General features: G+C 45.9%; 2 protein-coding genes and 1 pseudogene across 14 annotated transcripts in view; 1 reads left to right on the forward strand and 2 right to left on the reverse strand.

Moving 5' to 3' along the window:
- The first annotated feature begins 2,979 nt into the window (after positions 1 to 2,979).
- Positions 2,980 to 4,105, forward strand: LOC139439892 (KATNB1-like protein 1 pseudogene; annotated as a pseudogene).
- Positions 4,106 to 4,803: 698 nt separating this feature from the next.
- Positions 4,804 to 7,699, reverse strand: CCDC89 (coiled-coil domain containing 89). Its single transcript, XM_023584552.3, has one exon. It carries the CDS (start codon positions 7,624 to 7,626, stop codon positions 6,508 to 6,510), a length of 1,119 nt encoding a protein of 372 aa, XP_023440320.2. The 5' UTR covers positions 7,627 to 7,699; the 3' UTR covers positions 4,804 to 6,507.
- Positions 7,700 to 10,898: 3,199 nt separating this feature from the next.
- Positions 10,899 to 19,786, reverse strand: part of SYTL2 (synaptotagmin like 2) — a 132,660-nt gene continuing 123,772 nt past the window's right edge. For 12 of the 13 annotated variants that reach the window (XM_058306117.2, XM_012519519.3, XM_012519522.3 and 9 more), the window contains 3 exons: positions 14,708 to 14,807; positions 12,802 to 13,007; positions 10,899 to 11,963 (listed from right to left, as the gene is read on the reverse strand). In XM_058306117.2, coding sequence (XP_058162100.1) covers positions 11,818 to 11,963; positions 12,802 to 13,007; positions 14,708 to 14,807 — 452 coding nt within the window. In that variant the 3' untranslated portion in view covers positions 10,899 to 11,817. The remainder of the gene's footprint in view (positions 11,964 to 12,801; positions 13,008 to 14,707; positions 14,808 to 19,786) is intronic. The other variant, XM_023584555.3, reaches the window with a different exon arrangement.

Below are 19,786 nucleotides of genomic sequence, written 5' to 3' on the forward strand. Positions count from 1 at the left end.
GGGATAGGTCTGCTTTAGAAGGAGCTTTTGTTTTGTTTTTGAAATTTCCCCTCCAGGGCAGTGGTTTGGAGGGAACCAATTTACGTTTTGGCAATTTGTTCCAGAGATAGACATCACTTTACAGGTCAGCTTGCCACAATAGCTAAACTGGCAGCTCATCCTCCGAATCTGGCTCTGGGTCACAGATTAAATACAAGATAAGCACTGAAAGAGTGGAATGTAAAGTGCTGTGGCACACAAGGACAAAACAATGCCTTTTTGTGCCTGGTTAGAAGGTAGTTTGTATAGTGGGAGAAGCTTTGAATTTGAAAGCCAGGGAACAAGCTCAACTACATAGTTTGCAAAGCCTAGTGCAAAATGAAAGCACCCAGGACCTTGGTAAAAATTAAGAATTTCAAGACAGCGATAGTGTTGTAGAATTTGAGAGAGGTTCAATTATTTGAGTATAGAGAGGCCAGGACTCAGGAATGATTTTAAGAAGGAAAAATGGTTTATTGACGGACGGTTGGACGGTCAGACTCAGGAGCTTTCTGTTTCAATTCTGAGCCCCGAACAAGATTTTTGAGTCCCTTTTATACAGAGAGGAAAGGCCAAATGGTCCTTTTGTTTCAGTTCTCAATAGGCTTGAATTAGCATATATATATATATATCTTCCACATCTTAGGTAAGCTTTTAGCATGGACCTCAGGCATTCTAGATAAGCTTTTAGCATATTTTGTTTGCATTTCCCCTGAATACTTAAAGTTTATAGACCTTGCATTGTTAAACTGTTTCCTGGGACTGGAGTCCTTGCCATGGTCACCAAGGGCAGGACTGCAGCCTTTTATCATCCCACACCCACAAGTCACAGATAGTTTAGGTTATCTCTGAAGAGACAAAGAGCCTCCCACCCATAGCCCACATCAATAGCAGGCCATTAACCCAGCACTGGGCCCTGTGCAACCTACAGATCACACACCCATGAAGCCAGACCTGCCAGTCATGGGTTCAAACCTCCCTGCTGCCACTCCAAAACTCCCTGGCTCAGGCAGGACTGAGTCTTAACGTTTTTTCATTTGCAGAAGTCATCACTGAATCTCCTTTGTGGGACTGGTATGAGGGAAAAGCACTTGACACATCGTCAGTGCACATTCCTCCTACTTTCCTAGTCTGTGTTGTGGGATTTTTCCTTGTTGTTTGCTGGGCATCCATTTTCGACCTTCTATCCTCAGTACCTACTTCCCTTTCAAGTTGAGCAAGACAGCCTTAACTTCAGTTTAGTGTGACTAAACTTTACATTGGCGTCTCTGATTCCTGGCCCCTGACCTCCCACTCCCCTGGCCCTTACACTATCCAGCCGCCTGAGAGGCTCTGAACTAGGTAGTTCCTATCTCCCCTTCCTCCCTGCGGCCCTTACAGTCTCCAGGTGGCCTAATCACTGCAAAGCAAAATAGTCCGTACCAAGTGGTTCCGACTGCAACCTCAGTAAATCACTTACCCATCCCAGGGGTCAACCCTGTTACATCCTTCCAGGGCTTCTCCACTAGCCCACTCCCAACCCTAACAAAACGTGCTGTCTTTTGTGTCAACCGAGTTCTACTCTTTCTTCCTGACCTTGGTTGCTGTTAAGTTTCCCCCTTACAAGACTGGCAATGATTAACGGGTCATAAGGCTGTGACTCCATTCCGATTGGTGGAGCAAAGTGGCCCACGTGCAGGAGACAGTATAACACCTCCCCTAGAATAAGCCCTATCGCAGTAGGAATGGAGCAGATAGGGACACCCATCCCACCCCACCGGCATTCCAAGACCCTCCGCCCTAGCCCGCTGCCCCCAAGCCGTGTACGAGAACGAACGCTGACAGCCCCTTATTGGACTGCTAACTCTGACTACCCCCTCCCACGGTTCCCGTAGAGTCCTACCTACCACCTGCCACCAGTGAGCTCGAGTTGCCCTCCAGACCCCCTCCGCCCGCAGCGCTTCCCAGTGGCCTTCCCGCCTGCAGTCCTCAGTCTCGGCGTCCCGGTGAGCACCCTTTTCCTCTAACAGTAGCTATGAAAAGTCCAGGGGAATACAAACCCCGCCGCGCCGCTTCACCACCCCCGCCCCCGCCGCCCCGCCCCCACCGAGCCCTTCCGCCTCCGAAGAGGCGCCCCGAGGGCCACCTCCCATGGTAGGCCACACTTCCGCAGCCCACACCGCCCCGGGACCGCCGTCCCTTCCCGCCGACCCCCTCTGCGGGGGCCAGTACCCAGACGCCCCGGCGGCGACCTGGCGGGGCCGGGGGGACTGACGCGCCTGCGCGCCGGGCTCCTCGGGCGCGGCCGGGGTGGGCGGTGCAGGGCTGTGGTCCCGGATGTACGCCTGTCAAACTTCTGTTCCTTTCTGCTTGGTGCTGCCTAGGTTGGAACCTCGCTTTTCCGTCACATGGTGAAATTTTATTAATTTTAAAAGAAAATGCCCATCGACTCCTATGTGAAATCATCTCTTGTATTCCTCCCCCCCTCCCAGGCCGAGCTAGGTGCTGCTTGTTGTGGCTTCTGTGATCTCTCCACACTCACGTGAAAACACATCGTAGGGGACGGTAATTGCCCCCAGACTAGGCAGGAAACAGGCTTGTGCACGCTCTTAACCCGTGCCCCTCGCAGCACCTGTCAGTAGACAGTAAATCTTTGTGTGCTGTGGTCACCAAAACTCCCAATTTCCTCAAGGGCTTGAGCAAATTGATTCCAATTTCCTCTTCTTTAAAATAGGAATGAACATAACACCTTGAATAGTCCTAAGGATTAAATGAAACAAGTCATCCTACAGTACTACAGCAACAATGATAAATAGGGTCTATGAAGACTAGTCATCATTAAATTCGCTTTCTTCTGAGTTTTGGTAACTTGTAGAAGAGTCCTTTGGAGTCAGCAACATGGTTTCTATTTTAGTGTGAAAAGTTTGATGCTTAATACCATAGTCTTAATAGAAGTGTGAGAAAATAGGTTTAAAAATTGCTTGACAAACCTAAGTTACACTTGAATTGTTTATTAGAAATGCAGCAGGGACCCGAAGGACTCTCTACACTTTGCACCATAAGGTTCTGGTATGTAAGAGATTATGGCATCTGAAACCCACAGTGTGAAATGCAGAACTTTTGTAATAATGTTGAGGATCACGCCATTGATCTGCCTAGAAAAAAAGGATCTCTAATTTCACTAACAAGAACAAGGAGGTTAATAAATCTCCAAAATAGTTGGCTGCTCATGTAAATAGAACAGTTGGATGAACTGAAAAATCCACATAAACAACATAAGGTGATCTACCGCAAGGGTTTTCCAAATCCTTGTTACAGAAGAAAGCAGTCCCCAAGAAGTGAGGGCTGTGAAATGACAAAGAAATGAAGTGGCTTGAGGGACCCCTGCCTGAAAAACCACGTCATGGTAGCCAAACATATTTGGTTAACTCCAGTGGTTTTGATTCTTTACAGCCAGAAAGCCCATCATCAAAATATGGTGGGTTTAAATATATATAGTGCGTTTTTTTCCCTGAGGTTTTTTAGGACCATGAAACAATGGGATGAGTTTTGTTCAGCAGGAATTTGAGTTGAAGGTAGCTTTAACTTTCTGGAAGAAGAGAAGTAAGTATATGTGAACTTGAAGCCTGTGTGGTGAGGACAGATGATCTTGGGGACTTGGTGGATTGCCTTCCTGTTCTCCCCAGCAGTTTACAGGAAGAGAAACAATACATCTCACTTGGCTGCTGTATAGGCGTGTTGCCCCTAGTAAAGTCATCACTTGAAAGTGAATTTAAAGAATATATAATACTTGGTTTAAACTGTCTTCAAGCAGTTATAAATAGGTGGTGATGAGAACTATCATCCAAACAGAAATTATACATGATGGAAATATTCAGATTTTAAAAAAGCAATTAAGTGGATTGTGAGAAAACTCTCTTACTTCGGATCCAAGATATGAGCATTATAGCTAAGGATGTGGATGCTTATTTATTACAATTGCAGAAATTTCATCTACTAAAGAATGCTTAGTTATTCAAAATATCCCAAGACTATCTGATTTCTCAAAAAATGTCTCCTCTGAGAACTGTGAAAGACATTTTGCTTTCAAAAAGCCACAAAATGAAACCACTAATGAAACCCTGACAATTTATTTCACAATGAAGTGGAAAATATGCAAAAGCAGCAGCTTCAACTTCAATGAGGTGAAACTGCACTAAGAAGATGTTTTGCCTTTGCTGCATTTGGGATATATATGGTTAGATATATCTGGTGACATTAAGAACTACTGGGGAAGCGGATGTGGCTCAACTGATAGAGCGTCTGCCTACCATATAGGGGGCCCAGGGTTTGAACCCAGGGCCTCCTGGCCTGTGTGGTGAGCTGGCCCATGCATAATGGTGCCGTGTGCAAGGAGTGCCCTGCCACACAGGGGTGTCTCCCGCATAGGGAAGCCCCACGTGCAAGGAGTGCGCCCCGCAAGGAGAGCCGCCCTGCGCAAAAAAAGCACAGACCACCCAGGAGTGGCACCACACACACACAGAGCTGATACAGCAAGATGATATAACAAAAAAGAGACACAGATTCCTGGTGCTGCTGAGAATGCAAGCAGACACAGAAGAACACACAGTGAATGGACACAAGAGAGCAGAAAACGGGGGAGGGGGGACGCAATGGGGAGCAGGGAAAGGGGAGAAAAATAAAATAAACCTTTGGGAAAAAAAACAACTACTGGGTCTTAATGCAATCCTGCATATTGCATAAAAATATAATTTCCACTATGTGAAAAAAAAGGACATCACTAGGAACCACAAAGACAAATCATGATTAATTTTTAAAGGTTGTATTTTATAAGAAAACACTTAAACATATGCAACTATTCTGTTGAAAAGACAAAGTTTAAAACATAGCAAATAAAATTAAACATTTTTGGTCCATACTGAAATAATATGTCTGCACAATGCCTTGGTTATTAATAGGCCAGTGTGTTATGATACCAATATCTGTTAAAAAAATTTAAAACCATGTTTCTGGCATGATAAAATTATGGAATTAAATCAGGAGTTTACATTCATATAGAATGTTGATGTTTGAAACCTATTCACACCATTTTTAAAATGTAAGAATATTTTTAATATCTCTATTTTTTTGCCAGAATCATGTCGTGTGTGTATGTTATGCCTATATAAAATTTTAAAAGGTGAATACATATTTGTATGAATGTTTAAACAGAAATGTCTATCAAGTTGACTAATTTATGCTCATTTTTTATTATATATAGACTTCTAATAGTTTTCATTCTGTGTCATTTAAGATTTCTTCATTTGAGTAAATTCACTAAATATTTTTTTTAAATGCACTAGGTAGTATTTTAAAATAAACCCAAATTATGTAACTCTTGGCACTCCAGCAATGGAACACATAAATGGGTGAGACAAGCACTACAATGCTTTTTCTGAGGTATTAATAATGTCTATTTATCAATAACTAAATATGGTGAAATAGGGAAGTATGAAGTATATTTTATAACCTCTTTAAAGACTTTACATAAATTATTTAATTGTCCATTTTTATAACTACATATTTAGTATGCCTATAAAATACTATAAGTATACACATACATTCACCTTAGATTTTTTTTAAAAAGGAAAAATTGCAAGAAAATATAATAGAAACAAAACAGTAGATAATAATTGCTGTATAGATTATACTCTGCCTGCTGTGACTGTTACCCTGTGTTGGGACCTTTTTGTCTATTAGCATATTATGCAATAGTAAATGAAATTTCTGATATTTGCATTATTGCACGTCTAAACCTTGTCTTTATTAAGGAGAAAAAAACAAGAAAACAGAATGTGATCTAAGCTTGCAAGAAAAATTAAAATTGGTTGATTTCACTCATTTGAATCCACTTGCTCATGCAGAATGTCTATCATAATGTTTGCCTACTGTGGTAAAGAACTTAATACCATATAATAGGTATAATAATACCTATTATAAAGCAGCTGAAGCAAATAATTGGCCAGTTGCAAAACCAGACACTTCTGCAATAATCCCCACATTATTGTGCTATTATCTGTTATACGTTCTAAAACTATGGGAGATTATAAGCCTACCTATCTGCAAAGATTAATTGTGCTAATATTTTTTTCACAACAGCAAACCTCATTGCACAGTTAAGATTCGCTTGTGTCATAGAAGGTACTAGTTTAAAATCTTAGAATATGATGATATCTGAGGTTAGGGATGACTAAGTTATGTGATGGAAAGATACCAATAGTAAACTTCCGAAGGCTTCAAGGGCACAGAAGGAAATCTGTTAAATCTTATGTATTCTAGGTTGGTAAAACTGAAAATTACGGCTAGCCTTGCAATAGTAATAACAACAATCTCATCGTTAAAGTAGCTTTTCTTTGAGTTGCCTTTTGTGCTGAAAAGTGTAATAAATGGGATATAATTTTTACTCTTGCCATAAAGTGAACGCACAAATATTTGAATTCTAAATGAGCAGCCAGAGGAAGCAACGCTTCCTTATGGAAAGAGATGGCGGAGTTTGGCATTGAGTTCTCTCTCCTTGGTTAAAAGATCCAGGCTGTGCCTTCTGAAGGCTTCGGATTGCAGCCTGAGCTCATCGTAGGCCTGCTGGATCCCGTCCACCTGGCGCTGGAGCTCTCGGACTCTCAAATTGCTGTCCACGGCCACAGCCTCTCGCTCAAACCGCTCCAGCGCCTGCCGCCTGGCCTCATCTGCCGCCTCCAGCTTCTCCTCGAGCTGGCGGATCTCCGCCTGCTTGCTCTGCAGCACCTTGCCCCTCTCCATGGACAGCTGCAGCAGCTCCTCTTTCTCGCGGGTGACGGCCTGCAGCCGGGCCTGCAGCTCCTGGCTCAGGCTGCCGTGGGCCTCCTGGGCCTCGGCCATCTGCGCCACCGCCTGCTGGCGCTGCTGCTCGAGGCTCTGCAGCTGGCCGCGCAGCCGCCCGGTCTCCTCGGCGTGCTCCCGAGCCTGCCGGCGCTGCAGCTCCAGCAGCTCCTCCTCTCGGGCCTGTGCCCTGCTGGCCTCCTGAGCACTGCGTTGTTTCAGAGCCTCCAGCTCCTCGGCAAGGGCCTCGCTCTGGGCAGTGAGATGCCGTACCTTGGCCTCTTGGTCCTCCAGAGCCTGGCTGAAGAGGTGGTGGTTCTCCAGCCGCAGCTGCTCGTTCTCCTCCCTCAGCCTGACGTTCTGCCTCTTGTGCTCATCCTTGAAGCGGATCATCAGCTCGTGGTTGGCTGCCAGGGTCAGGAAGCGTTCCTCCAGCTTCTGGGCCTGCTCGCGCTGGGCCTTCAGCTTCTCGGCCTCCTCCAGCCTCTTCTCCTCCAGCTCGGAGTTGAGCAGCTCCAGGACCTGGCAGCGCTCCAGGGCCTCGTCGGACCTGCGCTTCAGGATGCAGATGAGCTGGGATTGCTCTTGGAGCCGGGAGCAGAGCATCGCCTTCTCGCCCTTCTCCTCCTCAGACAGCCCCCGCAGGTTGGCCAAGGCTTCCCTCAAACCCTCCAGTTCCTTAAACTCCAGCTCCTCTTTCTGTTCTGCCTGTCTGTCTTTCTTCTCATCTAAGGGTTCTTCGGAGGACGGGTGGGACGCGTGCATCCCGAGAGCCTGCCCCTCCTGAGGCATAGGAGCTCTGTCCCGCCGCCCGCTGACTCCAAGTCCTCCCCCTGGGACTCCCCAGCCACAGCCTGTCGCTAGGGACTCCGGGCACTCGCCCACAGTTGGCTGGGCCAGTGAGGAGCCCTGTGATTGGTGGACGGGTCCCTGGAATGCTGTGAAGTAACAACCGGGCGACGTGGGCGAGTCCCGCAGCCTGTGGCCGGGCCAGCCGGCCTTTCTAACAGCCCCAGCTCTCGGCGCTCAGCCGGCGTCTGGCTGCTCCTGGATAGGGGCCCGAGCCCCCCTCACTTCCATCCGGCAGCGGGGGAAGAAACCCGACCCCACCTTTTTTCTGGTAGGAGGAAATAAATGGAGCGCAGCTCCTGGTGCCCTCCTTCTCCTCCTCCCTCCAGTTGTCACGAGAAAGCATTAATGTCTGTGGAAACACAGGAGGCTCCTCAACAATTCGTAATCTATGAGTACGAAATAGCGGTGGGGTTCTGAGAGCCAGGACCCTAAGTGGCTGAGTCCACAGGCGGAGTATTTGGAACAGCTCAGATGGTTAAATAGCGGAAGACTGCAAACCAAGGAAATTCCTTTTGTTGCCCCGAGCATTGTCCCCAACTGGGAATATCTCTATTAGACACCCAGCACTCCTGTTTTTACCCATTAGCAAAATAATGCTATACAGGGAGGCTTAATGAACAATATACATGAAATAAACATTAAAGCAGGGGAAAAAATCCAAGAGGCTTACTATCTGTTGAATCATGTCCCCCACAAAAGACATGTTCAAGTGCTAGCCCTCAGTCCTACTTACAAATAGGGCCTTTGTAGAAGCCATCATTGATTAAGATGATTAGGATCTTATCTAGATGAGGCCAAACAGAGTCAGGGTGGACCTACCTTAATCCATGGGGCTGAAGCCCATGTAAGCAAAGGAAATAGGGCATAGACGTAGCAGTGAGAAGACAGGAAACCTGGGCGCTTTCCAGCCCCTTCCTCTACGCCTGCCTAGTATTTTACTCCCTAGCCAACCCCAACTGCTGAAGCTCCCTCAACTGACAGCTCTCTGGGCCTGTCTGCGCTGCTCCCTCTACCTGGATGCCGTTTCCCACCTTGTCCATGTCGCTTTAGCAATTTACTCATCTTTTTGTACTCGGTTAAGAATCAAGGAAAAGAAGCTTTTCCTTATCCCTGCTTGTAGAACTGACGGCTCCCCTCTTTTAGTGCAAACATGTAGCCCATGGGTCGACAGGGATGTTTGTTTTCTGAACTAGTGAAATTAGCGAATAAGCCTGGAGACAGGAAGGGAGACTGGAAGGGGATGGGAGGCTCCCAGAGCAGACGGCAAGGAGCGGGCAGAAGGCACATGCCCAGGGGCTTTCCACTTGGGTGCTTAGGTTGGTGGACAGCGATGTGCAGACAAAAAATCCAAGCCAGTCCCGTGGTAAACACAGCTGGACGGAAGGGTGGAAGGCCTCGCTGGAAGAAGTCAGCCCAGGCAAATAGTAGTCCTGCTTTTGGTGGACTCCTAGGTCAGGGGAGCCGGCCATGCTCCTCCCAGGAGCCTCATCAGCGTCATGGAGCTGCGGTAGTTACGGTGTATGGGGGAAGTTAGGCCTTTCTGGAAGGAGTCAGCAGTGGTCCTTTGAAACATTACTTCATTTCCCAAATAATGGAGTTTGGAAAAGTTCTCACTGGAGGGAGACACCAATTGGGTGGTTGCCCAGCTCTTGACCTCTCAGTGCCCACGTCTACACTACATGCCATTCCTCGGATAACGGGCCACTCCCACTGGCTTACAGGGTGGGCACGTAACGCAGGTTGGGTCAGTCGTAAGGTCTCCCACCCCACCCCTGGCCACAGTGAACGGTCCAAGGTGTAGGGATGGGACGCAAACCTGACCAGTTTGGCCCAGAGATTTCTCAAACGGAACCTAAGGACAAGAAGTGCTTTCACTGAGAGGGTGATGCCGGAGCTGCCTGGGCCTACTTCGCTCTCCAAGAGGAAGATGAAAGGTGTACAGAATGCGAGAGCACCTGGGTTTCTGGTCCCGTCTGTGAGTCCCAAAGTAATCTAGCTCCTGCAGGACTTCAGTTCTGTGAGCCAACCCAATATATTTTCTATAAATCCCCTTTAGCTTATTTCCCATTGCATTTCTATCATTGGTAACTGGGGGGAAAAAGCCCTAATACACGCAGTTTAAGGAAATGTCTCCCATTTAATAATATATTCTTTAAGTTTTATCAGAGTTTTTGCCTAAAAGTCCCCCTGGCTCAAAAGCCTGGCACCTCGAGTTCCCCGGTGAATTCAGGCTGCCAACATTTCACAATGCATGCAGGACACACTTAGCTTTCCTCCTGCAGCCAGATGAGTTTGAGTTTACAAATTATATTTTCTTTTTCAGCAAAAGAATGTGACACAGAGTCTCCTTGGACTTCCTGAAGCAGCTTGCTTCGCATGGAATTAGGGTCCTCAGGAAGCGCTGTGGACAACCTGTCTTAGAAAACGCAGGTGCAGAGAAGATTGTCCGCACGTTGCATTTTGAAGGGGAGGGATCTGAGGATGGAGGAGGCAGGCAGTCCAGGTCCGAGGTGACTGGATACCAGAGCCAGTCTCCTTAGTGCCCCAGAGCTGGCAGGGAGGCGGCTGAGCAGGTGACTGAAAGAACGGCCAAGAAAGCTTGTGGTGCGAAACAGAAGAGGGGTCACCCTTCTGCGCGGTGTTCCTGGCTCTTGCCCCTTTCCGTGGTAAGAACAGGAAGAGGAAATGGGGCCAGAATGAATATTGCCTTAAAGAATCTTGGGAAACAGTGGGAAAGACATTGTTCTGGATTGATCTCTGTTACTGGACCGGGGGTGGAGGGCTCTGGCATCTGGAGGAGACAAGCACTGCTCTCAGTGACATTCATAAGATCCCGCATCCCCCCACCAATCAGGCATCCTCAACCTACACTGTCAGTACCTGTTTAGAAAGGTAAGCTAGGTAAGTTTCTAAGAAGGGGCCAAACTTTATATAGTAAAAATGACTCCATCCAAAAAGTTCTCCGTGGAAAACCTTTCAGTTAACCCATCTTCAGAGCTTTTCGACTACTTTTAAAAAACAAAATAAAAATTCTACTCTTAATAATAGCCATAATGGTCCGCTAAGGGGAAATGATGCTCAGAGTTACAGTAAAGCTTCTAGAGAAATGTTAGCCCAGCAGAAGTTCCCTGGCTTTGCTAGAGAGTTTCGATTTTAGGATTCTGAATATAAAGAATTTCACTTAAAATAAGAAGGCTAATTTTACAATACAATTTAAATCGTATAATAATTTATTCTAAGGGTGTTTACAAAATACTTTATGAAAATTATACATACACAGGAAGCATAGTATAAATTAGCAATCTACGTTCTAAAACTTTGTTGCAAAGCATGTCTGTGACTACTCTTGTGCTGCTTTCATATGGTAAAGTTATAAGAAAAACATAATCTTATATGTGTGAATGTTTCCCCCCACATAGTCTATTACAAAATATAGCCTTGAGACCTGCATTAGAATAATGCCCAAACAAGCCAAGAACTGCATTCCACCTATGGCCAGTGGGTGGCACCAAAGCACATCTGAGATTTTTGTTTTAACACTTCGGAGGAGGGCAAGCAGCTTCTCAAGGAAGGAACATAATGTAGTAAATTCAGTCTCATTGCCCTCATACAGATTTCCATATTTTGTTGAGAGATTAAAGAGCAATAGTTTTCTTATGGTCAGATTCTTTATCATCACTGATGTCTTGCCTTTTTTTTTCCATGCCTACATTTTTATACCTTCTGCAAGGATTTTTTGATGATCAAGTGACTGGCTCTTCCAACTGTAGTTCAGGGTTGTGGTGTGAAACACACGGTGGCAAATTAGGAAATTTGGCTCATTAACAATACCCCATATTTAGTATTTCTCAGCAGCTGTTTTTTTTTTTTTTAAGCAGCAGCACTTCCATTCCTAGCTTGATCATATATCTTCTTTCATGTTGGAGTCACAGGCAAGCTGCATATTTTGTCATTTTTAAATTCCTTGGGCGTTGTAACCAAAGAAGCACATGCAAGGTGATTGTAACATGCTATGTAGTATTCTTTATTGGCAACAGAGAGGAAGTGAGGCTCTCATAGTACATGGTCAGAGCGTCACGATCAGACTCCACCTGTCTGGTAGTTATCAGTGGAAGTCAGTTGACTGTCGGGTCACTTGGAAATCTTGGCAATCAGCAGCACCCTCAGGGGCAGTGTCGCTTCAGTCCAAGTGTTGGGAGAATTTACCATCTTCTCCCAGAGAGCAGCTTCCTCTGAAGTGGAGTCCATCCAGTCTACTTCAGTACCATAGCTTTTACCTGCAAAATGAAACTTTGCATTTAGGAAAGAGGCGCTGATTGGAAAAAGAAGAAAAACAGGGCCATTCCCCAGTTATAACCGTCAACAGAAGACAGCTAGGTCAAGTATTAACATCACTGGAGGACAGACCTGGGCCTCGGTTTAAGGAAGACTTTTTTAAAAAAGCATGAGAAATGTCCAGTAACGGGACAGGCCGCCTCCCAGGGGATGCCATCTCTTCACAGCAATGGAAGGGCAGGTGACAAGCTGTCTGAGCACAGGGGAAGGCCAGGGATTCCTGGGGTTGGAAGTGGCACTTGATGACCTCTAGGGAAGCACAGTTAGGACGTTAGGTCTAACTGAGCCGAGCTTGAATCCTGGCTCTGCCACTTATTAGCTCCTTGACTTCTTTTCTTGGGACCTCAATTCCTCTTCTGTGAAAAGGGGATAGCATTTGTTAGTACTACCTCACAGAGCCGTTAGGGGGATTACACGAGACAATGCAAGTAGAGCACTTAGCACAGTGCCCAGGACATAGTAAGGACATAGTAAGTGCTCTATAAATGTTCATTACAATCATTATCCAAAGTCTTGAAATGCCAAAAATGTCTTTCTGAGGGGGAAAGCCGTGATGAATGCTCTTCTGTTTCTCCCCACAATAACTTAAGCTCTGTGTGTTTCTCCTATCTACAGCCCTTGGCACACAGCCTGACATTCCTTCACTCATTTGTTTCATTACATTTAGCAAAGATAGGATATCTGTTTTCATCAGGAGAAAGCAAAGGAACAAACAAACACGCCTCTAGGGTCCCCATAAGAATTTAGCCCACGGAGAATTAAAAATGTAACAAATGTTACCTGTTCCAAAGCCAATCCGGAGACCTCCTAAAAACCGGTTGGTTAATTTGTAATGGTCCCAGACAGTGAGCTCCACGCAGGCTTCGGTCAGATCTTCGGGCCTGAACCCGTCGTACACCATGGTGTGGTTGAAGACGGGGTTGGCGGTGCTGCCCACCGCTCTCGTCTTCTGGCGGCATTTCCTGCTCGTATCGGGGAGGATGGTACTACGAAAGAGCCAGCGTGGGGGCAGCACTTGAGTAACACAGGCCGGGGCTCAAGCACACGCCCTACGAAAGGCACGTTCAGTTCCCATCCCCGGTCCTGCGGGTGTGGGCCCAGTTGTAAACAGGGCCTTCAATGACTGTTCTAGCTGGGTGTGCCCACCCTGGATGAGGGTGGGCCTTCAGCCAATATGGCCAAGTTTCTCTAAACCAAGGAAACCGGACCCAGAAAGAGAAAGCCCAGGGGAGGACACTGGAAGTCAGTGGAACCCGGAAGGGAAAGGAGAAGACCCTGCGACGTGCACTGCCGTGTGACGGAGAAGCCAGGGAACCGGCCCCGAGCCGAGCCAGCCTTCTGGTCTCTGAAACTGTGAGCAAATAAATTCCTGTTGGTAAGCCAACCCACTGTATGGGTAGTGGGCATTTAGGCTCTCAGTGCACTGCAGCCCAGCTACTGAAGAGAGGCAAAGAGAAGAGTGTGGAGAGGCAGTGGGGCGGGGGGCATCCTTCTGGGAAGACTCTGGGCTTGACTAGGTTTGAGTCCTGACTGTCACTTACTGGCTACACATTCAGGGGCAAGTTACTTAACGTCGCAGACACTTGGCTCCTCATCTATAAAATGGGATGGCAGCCAAACTTTCAAAGCTTGATATTAGAATTAAACAACATATACAAAACACTTAGTTCAGCACCTCTATTTAATAAGTGCTGACTACAGGGGCAATTGCTCCTGTAGTGTGGAAGCACAGTCTATTACTGATTATCTGTGATAGTCTAAAGTATTAGCACTGTACAGAATTGAAAAAGAGAAGAAACCTCTCCTACCTGTTAGATTTGCCTTTGGAATAAATTGGGATAAATTATTTTTCTAATTATTATTTTTCATTTCTTATAATAACTGAATGGACTTCAATATAGCATATCTTTCTGTAAAGGAAAGGAAGTCTGGGAGTGGTCTCAGAATGGGAAATTGATGTGAACTGAAAAATGTTTCCAGCTGATATCGATGAAGAAGATGTATAGGAATATGTTAGGAGAAATCAGAAAAGAAAACATCCTACATGGACTTGAACCGCTGCAGCTGGTCTTCTGGTGGTACAATCTACATAGGTAAAGGTAGTCAGAGGGAGCGAGGAGGGGATGCTGACAGCTTTTTAGTTACTACTTATGAGATCCCAGGCACTTTTTATGTAGAATAGAGGAAAAATGCCATTAAAAAATCCAAGCCATCTTAAGCTCTTATTAGCTAAGTCTTAGTGGGGGCTTGTTTTGTGAATCCTTTTTCAAATTTCTGCAGGCCGTTGTAAAGGCCCTTTGCAAATGGGCCACAAAACAGGTACAATAAATAATTGGAGGCAGACAGCTCCCTGCTCAACCAAGAAACAAGGGGTGTGTTAGCCCACCTTTAAAAATATGACAGACTCCTTTGTACTGAATGTTGTCCTCACTAGCACATTTCACATCCCAGGATGGAGTTTCTGGTTTCACTGGTATCTACATCCTCTTATCTTTGTGGTTTTAAAACCAAATGAAGTCTTGAGGGTTCAGGCCACCCCTCTAGAGTTTATGTCTCCATGACCCCAAGTAAATTTATTTACACTATGAGTGATGAGTTTCAGCATCACAGAGATAGATAAATGAACCCAATCAGCAGAGGCCAGGTTATAGCAGGACTGGAGGAGGAGGGTTATCAAAGCTATTACCATTTAACGAAAGAATTTAGGTGGCTGCCCCTTAGCAGGGGCAGGTCCAGGCACTCCTTCACCCAGATGTGTACTTCTCCAGTCGTAGAAAGCTTTTTGCCTGTAGTAGAAAAAGGAGAGAAAATAAATTTCACTGTCATCCCTCCCTTGGCAATACTGAATTGAAAAGTGTCAGCCTAAAAATAGTCTGCCTTAATGATACTCGCTCATGCTTGGTGGTATTAGCCTGAGTGGTTAAATTTATACAATCTCTTTTTTTTCCCCTTCCCCTTCTCCTGCCCTGCTGGTTTTGCTGTCTGTGTTGTCTTCTCTTCTCATTTTCTCTCCTCTAGGATTCACCTGGATTCGATCCTGGGGACCTGTGATGTGGAGAAAGATTCCCTGTCAATTGCGCCAGCTCAGTTCCTGATTTCTGATGTGCTTCACCTTGACTCTCCCCTTGTCTGTCTTTTTGATGCATCATCGTCTTGCTGTGTGACTCACTTGCACGGGCATTGGCTTACCACGTGGGCACTCGCACATCATGTGGGCACTTGTGCTCATTATGTGGGCACTGGCTAACCACACAGGCATGCTTTCTCTTCTTCTTTTTCACCAGGAGGCCCCAGGAATCGAACCAGGGTCCTCCCATATGGTAGGCGGAAGCTCTATCACTTGAGCCACATCTGCTTCCCAATTTATACATTCTTAAATATATCTTTCATAGTCTGGCAGTACTGAGCTTAGGTGGTTCTATGAAAATAAGTTATATTGATTCCAAGTACAGAGTATTACATCATTCTTGAGTTTTGCTTGGTTCAACAAGATTAAATATAGATAACAGGTATGTGAATCATCCATTTACATTTACATTAAAAACATCTCAGTGAAATGTGCATATCTTTCAAATATTAACACTAATATCAATTGGTGCTGAATGTGAAGTATTTCAAACATATTTGAGTCTGGAATAACCAAACCAGGAACTGGCTAAGGTGTAGCATCGCTCCTCGTTAAAAGTGGATATACATGTAGCAGAGATACCATATATAAGCACATAATAGTTAATATTACAAACAGGGTATTGCTGAGAAGGTGGCTTAGTCTGAAGTTGTTGTCTAAGCTGGGTGCATGTGGACAGTGGAATTAAACTCGTTTTCTCTGGTTGAGTATTTTAGTTTCCTTGGCTGCTCAAGCAAATACCATCCAATGGGTTGGCTTAAACAACGGCAATTTGTTAGTTCAGTTTTAAGGCTAGGAAAAAGTCCAAATCGAGGTGTCATGAAAGCGATGGTTTCTTCCCAAAGCCTTGCATTCTGGGGCTGGCTGCTGGTGATCCTTGGTCCTGGCTCCTCTGTCACATGGCACACGACAGCCTCTCCTGGCCGCCTTCGCTTCCAGGGTCTGCTGCCCTTCAGCTTCTTGCTTGCCGTGGCTTTCTCCCAATCAGTCTGAACTTTGTTCTGCTTATAAAGGGCTCTACTCCCAGGATTAAGACCCATCCTGTTTGAGCTGGGCCACACTTTAGCTCAAGGCACATCACGTCAAGGTCCTCCTTCCAATAGGTTCACACCCACAGGAATGGATTACGTTAAGAACATGTTTTCCTGGGGCACATCACTCCAAACGACCACAGTCCACCCTCTGGACACCTAATAGACATTTCTTTCTATATGCAAAATACGTTCATTCCATCACAACATCCCAAATGCTTTTAGTCATTTTGGTAACAATATTAAATACCAAGTTCCATCAAAATTGGTTATGGGGAAAACGGACTTGGCCCAGTGGTTAGGGTGTCCGTCTACCACATGGGAGGTCCGCGGTTCACACCCGGGGCCTCCTTGACCCGTGTGGAGCTGGCCCATGAGCAGTGCTGATGCGCGCAAGGAGTGCCCTGCCACGCAGGGGTGTCCCCCGCGTAGGGGAGCCCCACGCGCAAGGAGTGCACCCCGTAAGGAGAGCCGCCCAGCGCGAAAGAAAGTGCAGCCTGCCCAGGAATGGCGCCGCCCACACTTCCCGTGCCGCTGACGACAACAGAAGCGGACAAAGAAACAAGACGCAGCAAATAGACACAGAGAACAGACAACCGGGGGAGGGGGGGAATTAAATAAATAAATAAATCTTTAAAAAAAAATTGGTTATGGTTGTGTCCCATGCTGGGGCGTAATCCCCCTATCTGTGGACCTGTGAAACCCAGAAAACAAGTTATCTGCTTCCAATAAACAACAGAAGGACAGGCACAGGATAGACATTCCCATTCCAACAGGGAGAAAGTGGAAGTACAGCAGGGGTTACAGTCCCAAACAATTCCGAAACCCAGCAGGGCAAACTCCGTTAGACTTCAAGTTCTGAGAGTCATCTATAGTTCTGTTTCCTCCCTCGGCCCTGATGGAGTGGCAGCCCACTGCCTCCATGTGCTTTCTCACTGGCCACGCACTCCGCACACACCGGAGGGAAGGCTCCTCCCTATGCAAGCATCAGGATGGAGGCTAGGCGCTCTGTGAATCCCAGGACACAGGCCCCACCCGCTCTGGGCTTTGGGGTGGTGGCCAGGCTCTCTGTGAACGCCGGAGCACAGACCCCACCACCTCTGAGCACTGGGGTGGCAGCAGTCTCCCTGAATAATGGGGTGGAAACCGTGCCCCCTCCAAGTGCTGGGGTGGACCTGCCCACGCCTCGCACAGGGGTGGACCCACTGTCTTGGCCAGAGGAAATCTCTGGTTCAGATCTTGGCTTCCATGGTTCTGTGTTGAAGTCATTTTTCCCTCAGTTCATCCCTTCTCTGTCCCTTTCGGTTCAGGCTGGAAGTGGTTCTGCTCATATAAATTTTGCAAAAAAACTTGGCTTTGCATGTAGTTCACAGGGGACCAAACCATCAGGCCATGGAACTTTCCACAGATCTTTCCTGCAAAACTGCATTTCCAATCTTGACTTCCACTGAAATGGCTGATTGGACCCACGTTCAGTTAAACCCTCATATGGAGCCCTATTGTCCAAGGACATGCTTTCTAGAAGCTCAGGGAGATCCCTGGAGAGCTGCTTCTGGCCCTAGTCTCAGAGTACACTATCTGGACAGGCTCAGAATTTCCCAAACTATCAATTTATGGTTTCTCTGTGCTCAAGGGCTCAGTTTCCAGCTTATCCCTTTCCTCTTGCATCTTACTATAAGGTGCAAGGAGGAATGAGGCTGCACTTTCCACACTGAGCTTGGAAGTCTCTTCAGCTAAATTTCCAGGTTCTTTCATCCAACATCACAATTCAATTTTGCCAAGTTCTCTGCCACTTGAAAACAGGTTTCCAATAACACGGTCCTCATTTCCTTCTAAGGTCTCATCGGAAGTACCTTTAGCACTCATATTTCTACTGCAGTCTCTTCAAAGCAATCTAGGCTTTTACTATTAAATGCCTCATAATTCTTCCAGCTGCTACCCATTAAACAATTCCAAAGCCGTTTCCACATTTTTGGTTTTTGCAATGGCAGCACCCCAATCCTTGTACCAAAATCTGGTTTAGTTTTCTTGGCTGCTCAAGTAAATACCATCCATTGGGTTGGCTTAAACAGTGAGAATTTATTAGCTAACAGTTTTGAGGCTGGGAGAAAGTCCAAATCGAGGTCTCCTCATGGCAATGCTCTCTTCCCAAAGCCTGGCGCTGTGGGGCTGGCTGCCGGTGAGCCTCGGTCCCGGGATCCTCTGTCGCATGGACATGACATAGCGGCCTCTCCCGGCCTCCCCCTTCTCTCCCAGCTTCTGCTGACCTTCAGCTCCTGGCTTCTGTGGCTTTCTCCCTGGCTGAATTTCATTCTGCTCATAAAGGACCCTGATAATAGGATTGAAGAAACCAGTCTTGTTTGAGTTGGGCCACATGTTAACTGAAGGAACCTCATCAAAAGGTCCTACTTACCATGAGTTCATACCCACAGGAATGGAATAAATTTAGGAATATGTTTTTCTGGGGTATATCACTCCAAACCAACATAACTGGTTAGCCTAATCAGTCTACCAACCAGTATTTTATGAGCCTCTATTATGTGCCCAACTCTATGCTTAGAATACCATTGGATAAACCAGGAATACAAGAAATAATCTACGTCCTTGGGAAACGTTTACAATTAACCTGGAGAGAATAATTCAAATAAAAACTATAAAAATGTAATATAGAGTAAGATACCAACCTGCTACTATAATGTTCTAGAAGAAAACGTAATCAGTTAGGACTATTGTAATCAGCAAAAAAGCTTTATGCATGAGGGGAGGATGGGACTTCATTTGATACTTAAATAGTTAAAGAGAGAAGGAAACTAGTCCAAGGCAGAGGAACTGTATGAGCAACAACGCAGTCAAGGTGGAACCCACCACAACACACATGCCCTGTCCCCACCACCAATTAAAGGCAGGAAAATGGGAAATGGGATTGGCAGAATTTCTGTGCAAGCTAACCATAAATGACAGAATACCAATTGTATGCAAGAGAATCTGCCTTTTAGGAAAAGTCACAAGAGGTGGTATGGCAGCAAATTTAGCCTAAAGATATGTTTTGCTTGTCCTTTTTTTTTTTTTCCCCCTTTTAACTGAATTAAAATGCTTTTCTCTAGTTCAGTCACTGCCCTTACCATCACTTCTTCCATTCCACCAACTTTACTGCCTGGTTCTTGAAAGCATTTGAGTTTGCAAACTTTGATTTCAGCCATAGCTTTCGTACAGATTCTTAAGGGAGTAACTTGGGAAACTTCCTTGGGAAATGAGAAGGGATTTGGTATTAGTTTCCTACCAGTCTCTTGCTCATTACCTTGGCAGAAGGTCCTAAGCCCTAACATCAAGAATGCATTTAGTAATCTGGAGAAAAAAAGCTTTATCTCCTGAGGAGACTCTGAGAGTGCAGGGCCAATGAGCTGCAGTTCCTTAGGGGCTTCTTATGAATTCTTCCCACCTGTGTGAAAGAATGTCCCATTCTCATCATGACACTACTAATGGATCCAAATTTTGAGTACAGGAATGGCCCTTCACAATATGCAGATACATACTCTTTGGAGAGTTAAGTGAAAGTTGAAATAGGACTCTACACTGGATTTTTTCATTTTATGAAAGATTTTATTGA

Source organism: Dasypus novemcinctus, chromosome 10 (genome assembly GCF_030445035.2).
Source record: "Dasypus novemcinctus isolate mDasNov1 chromosome 10, mDasNov1.1.hap2, whole genome shotgun sequence".
NCBI classification, from domain to species: domain Eukaryota; kingdom Metazoa; phylum Chordata; class Mammalia; order Cingulata; family Dasypodidae; genus Dasypus; species Dasypus novemcinctus.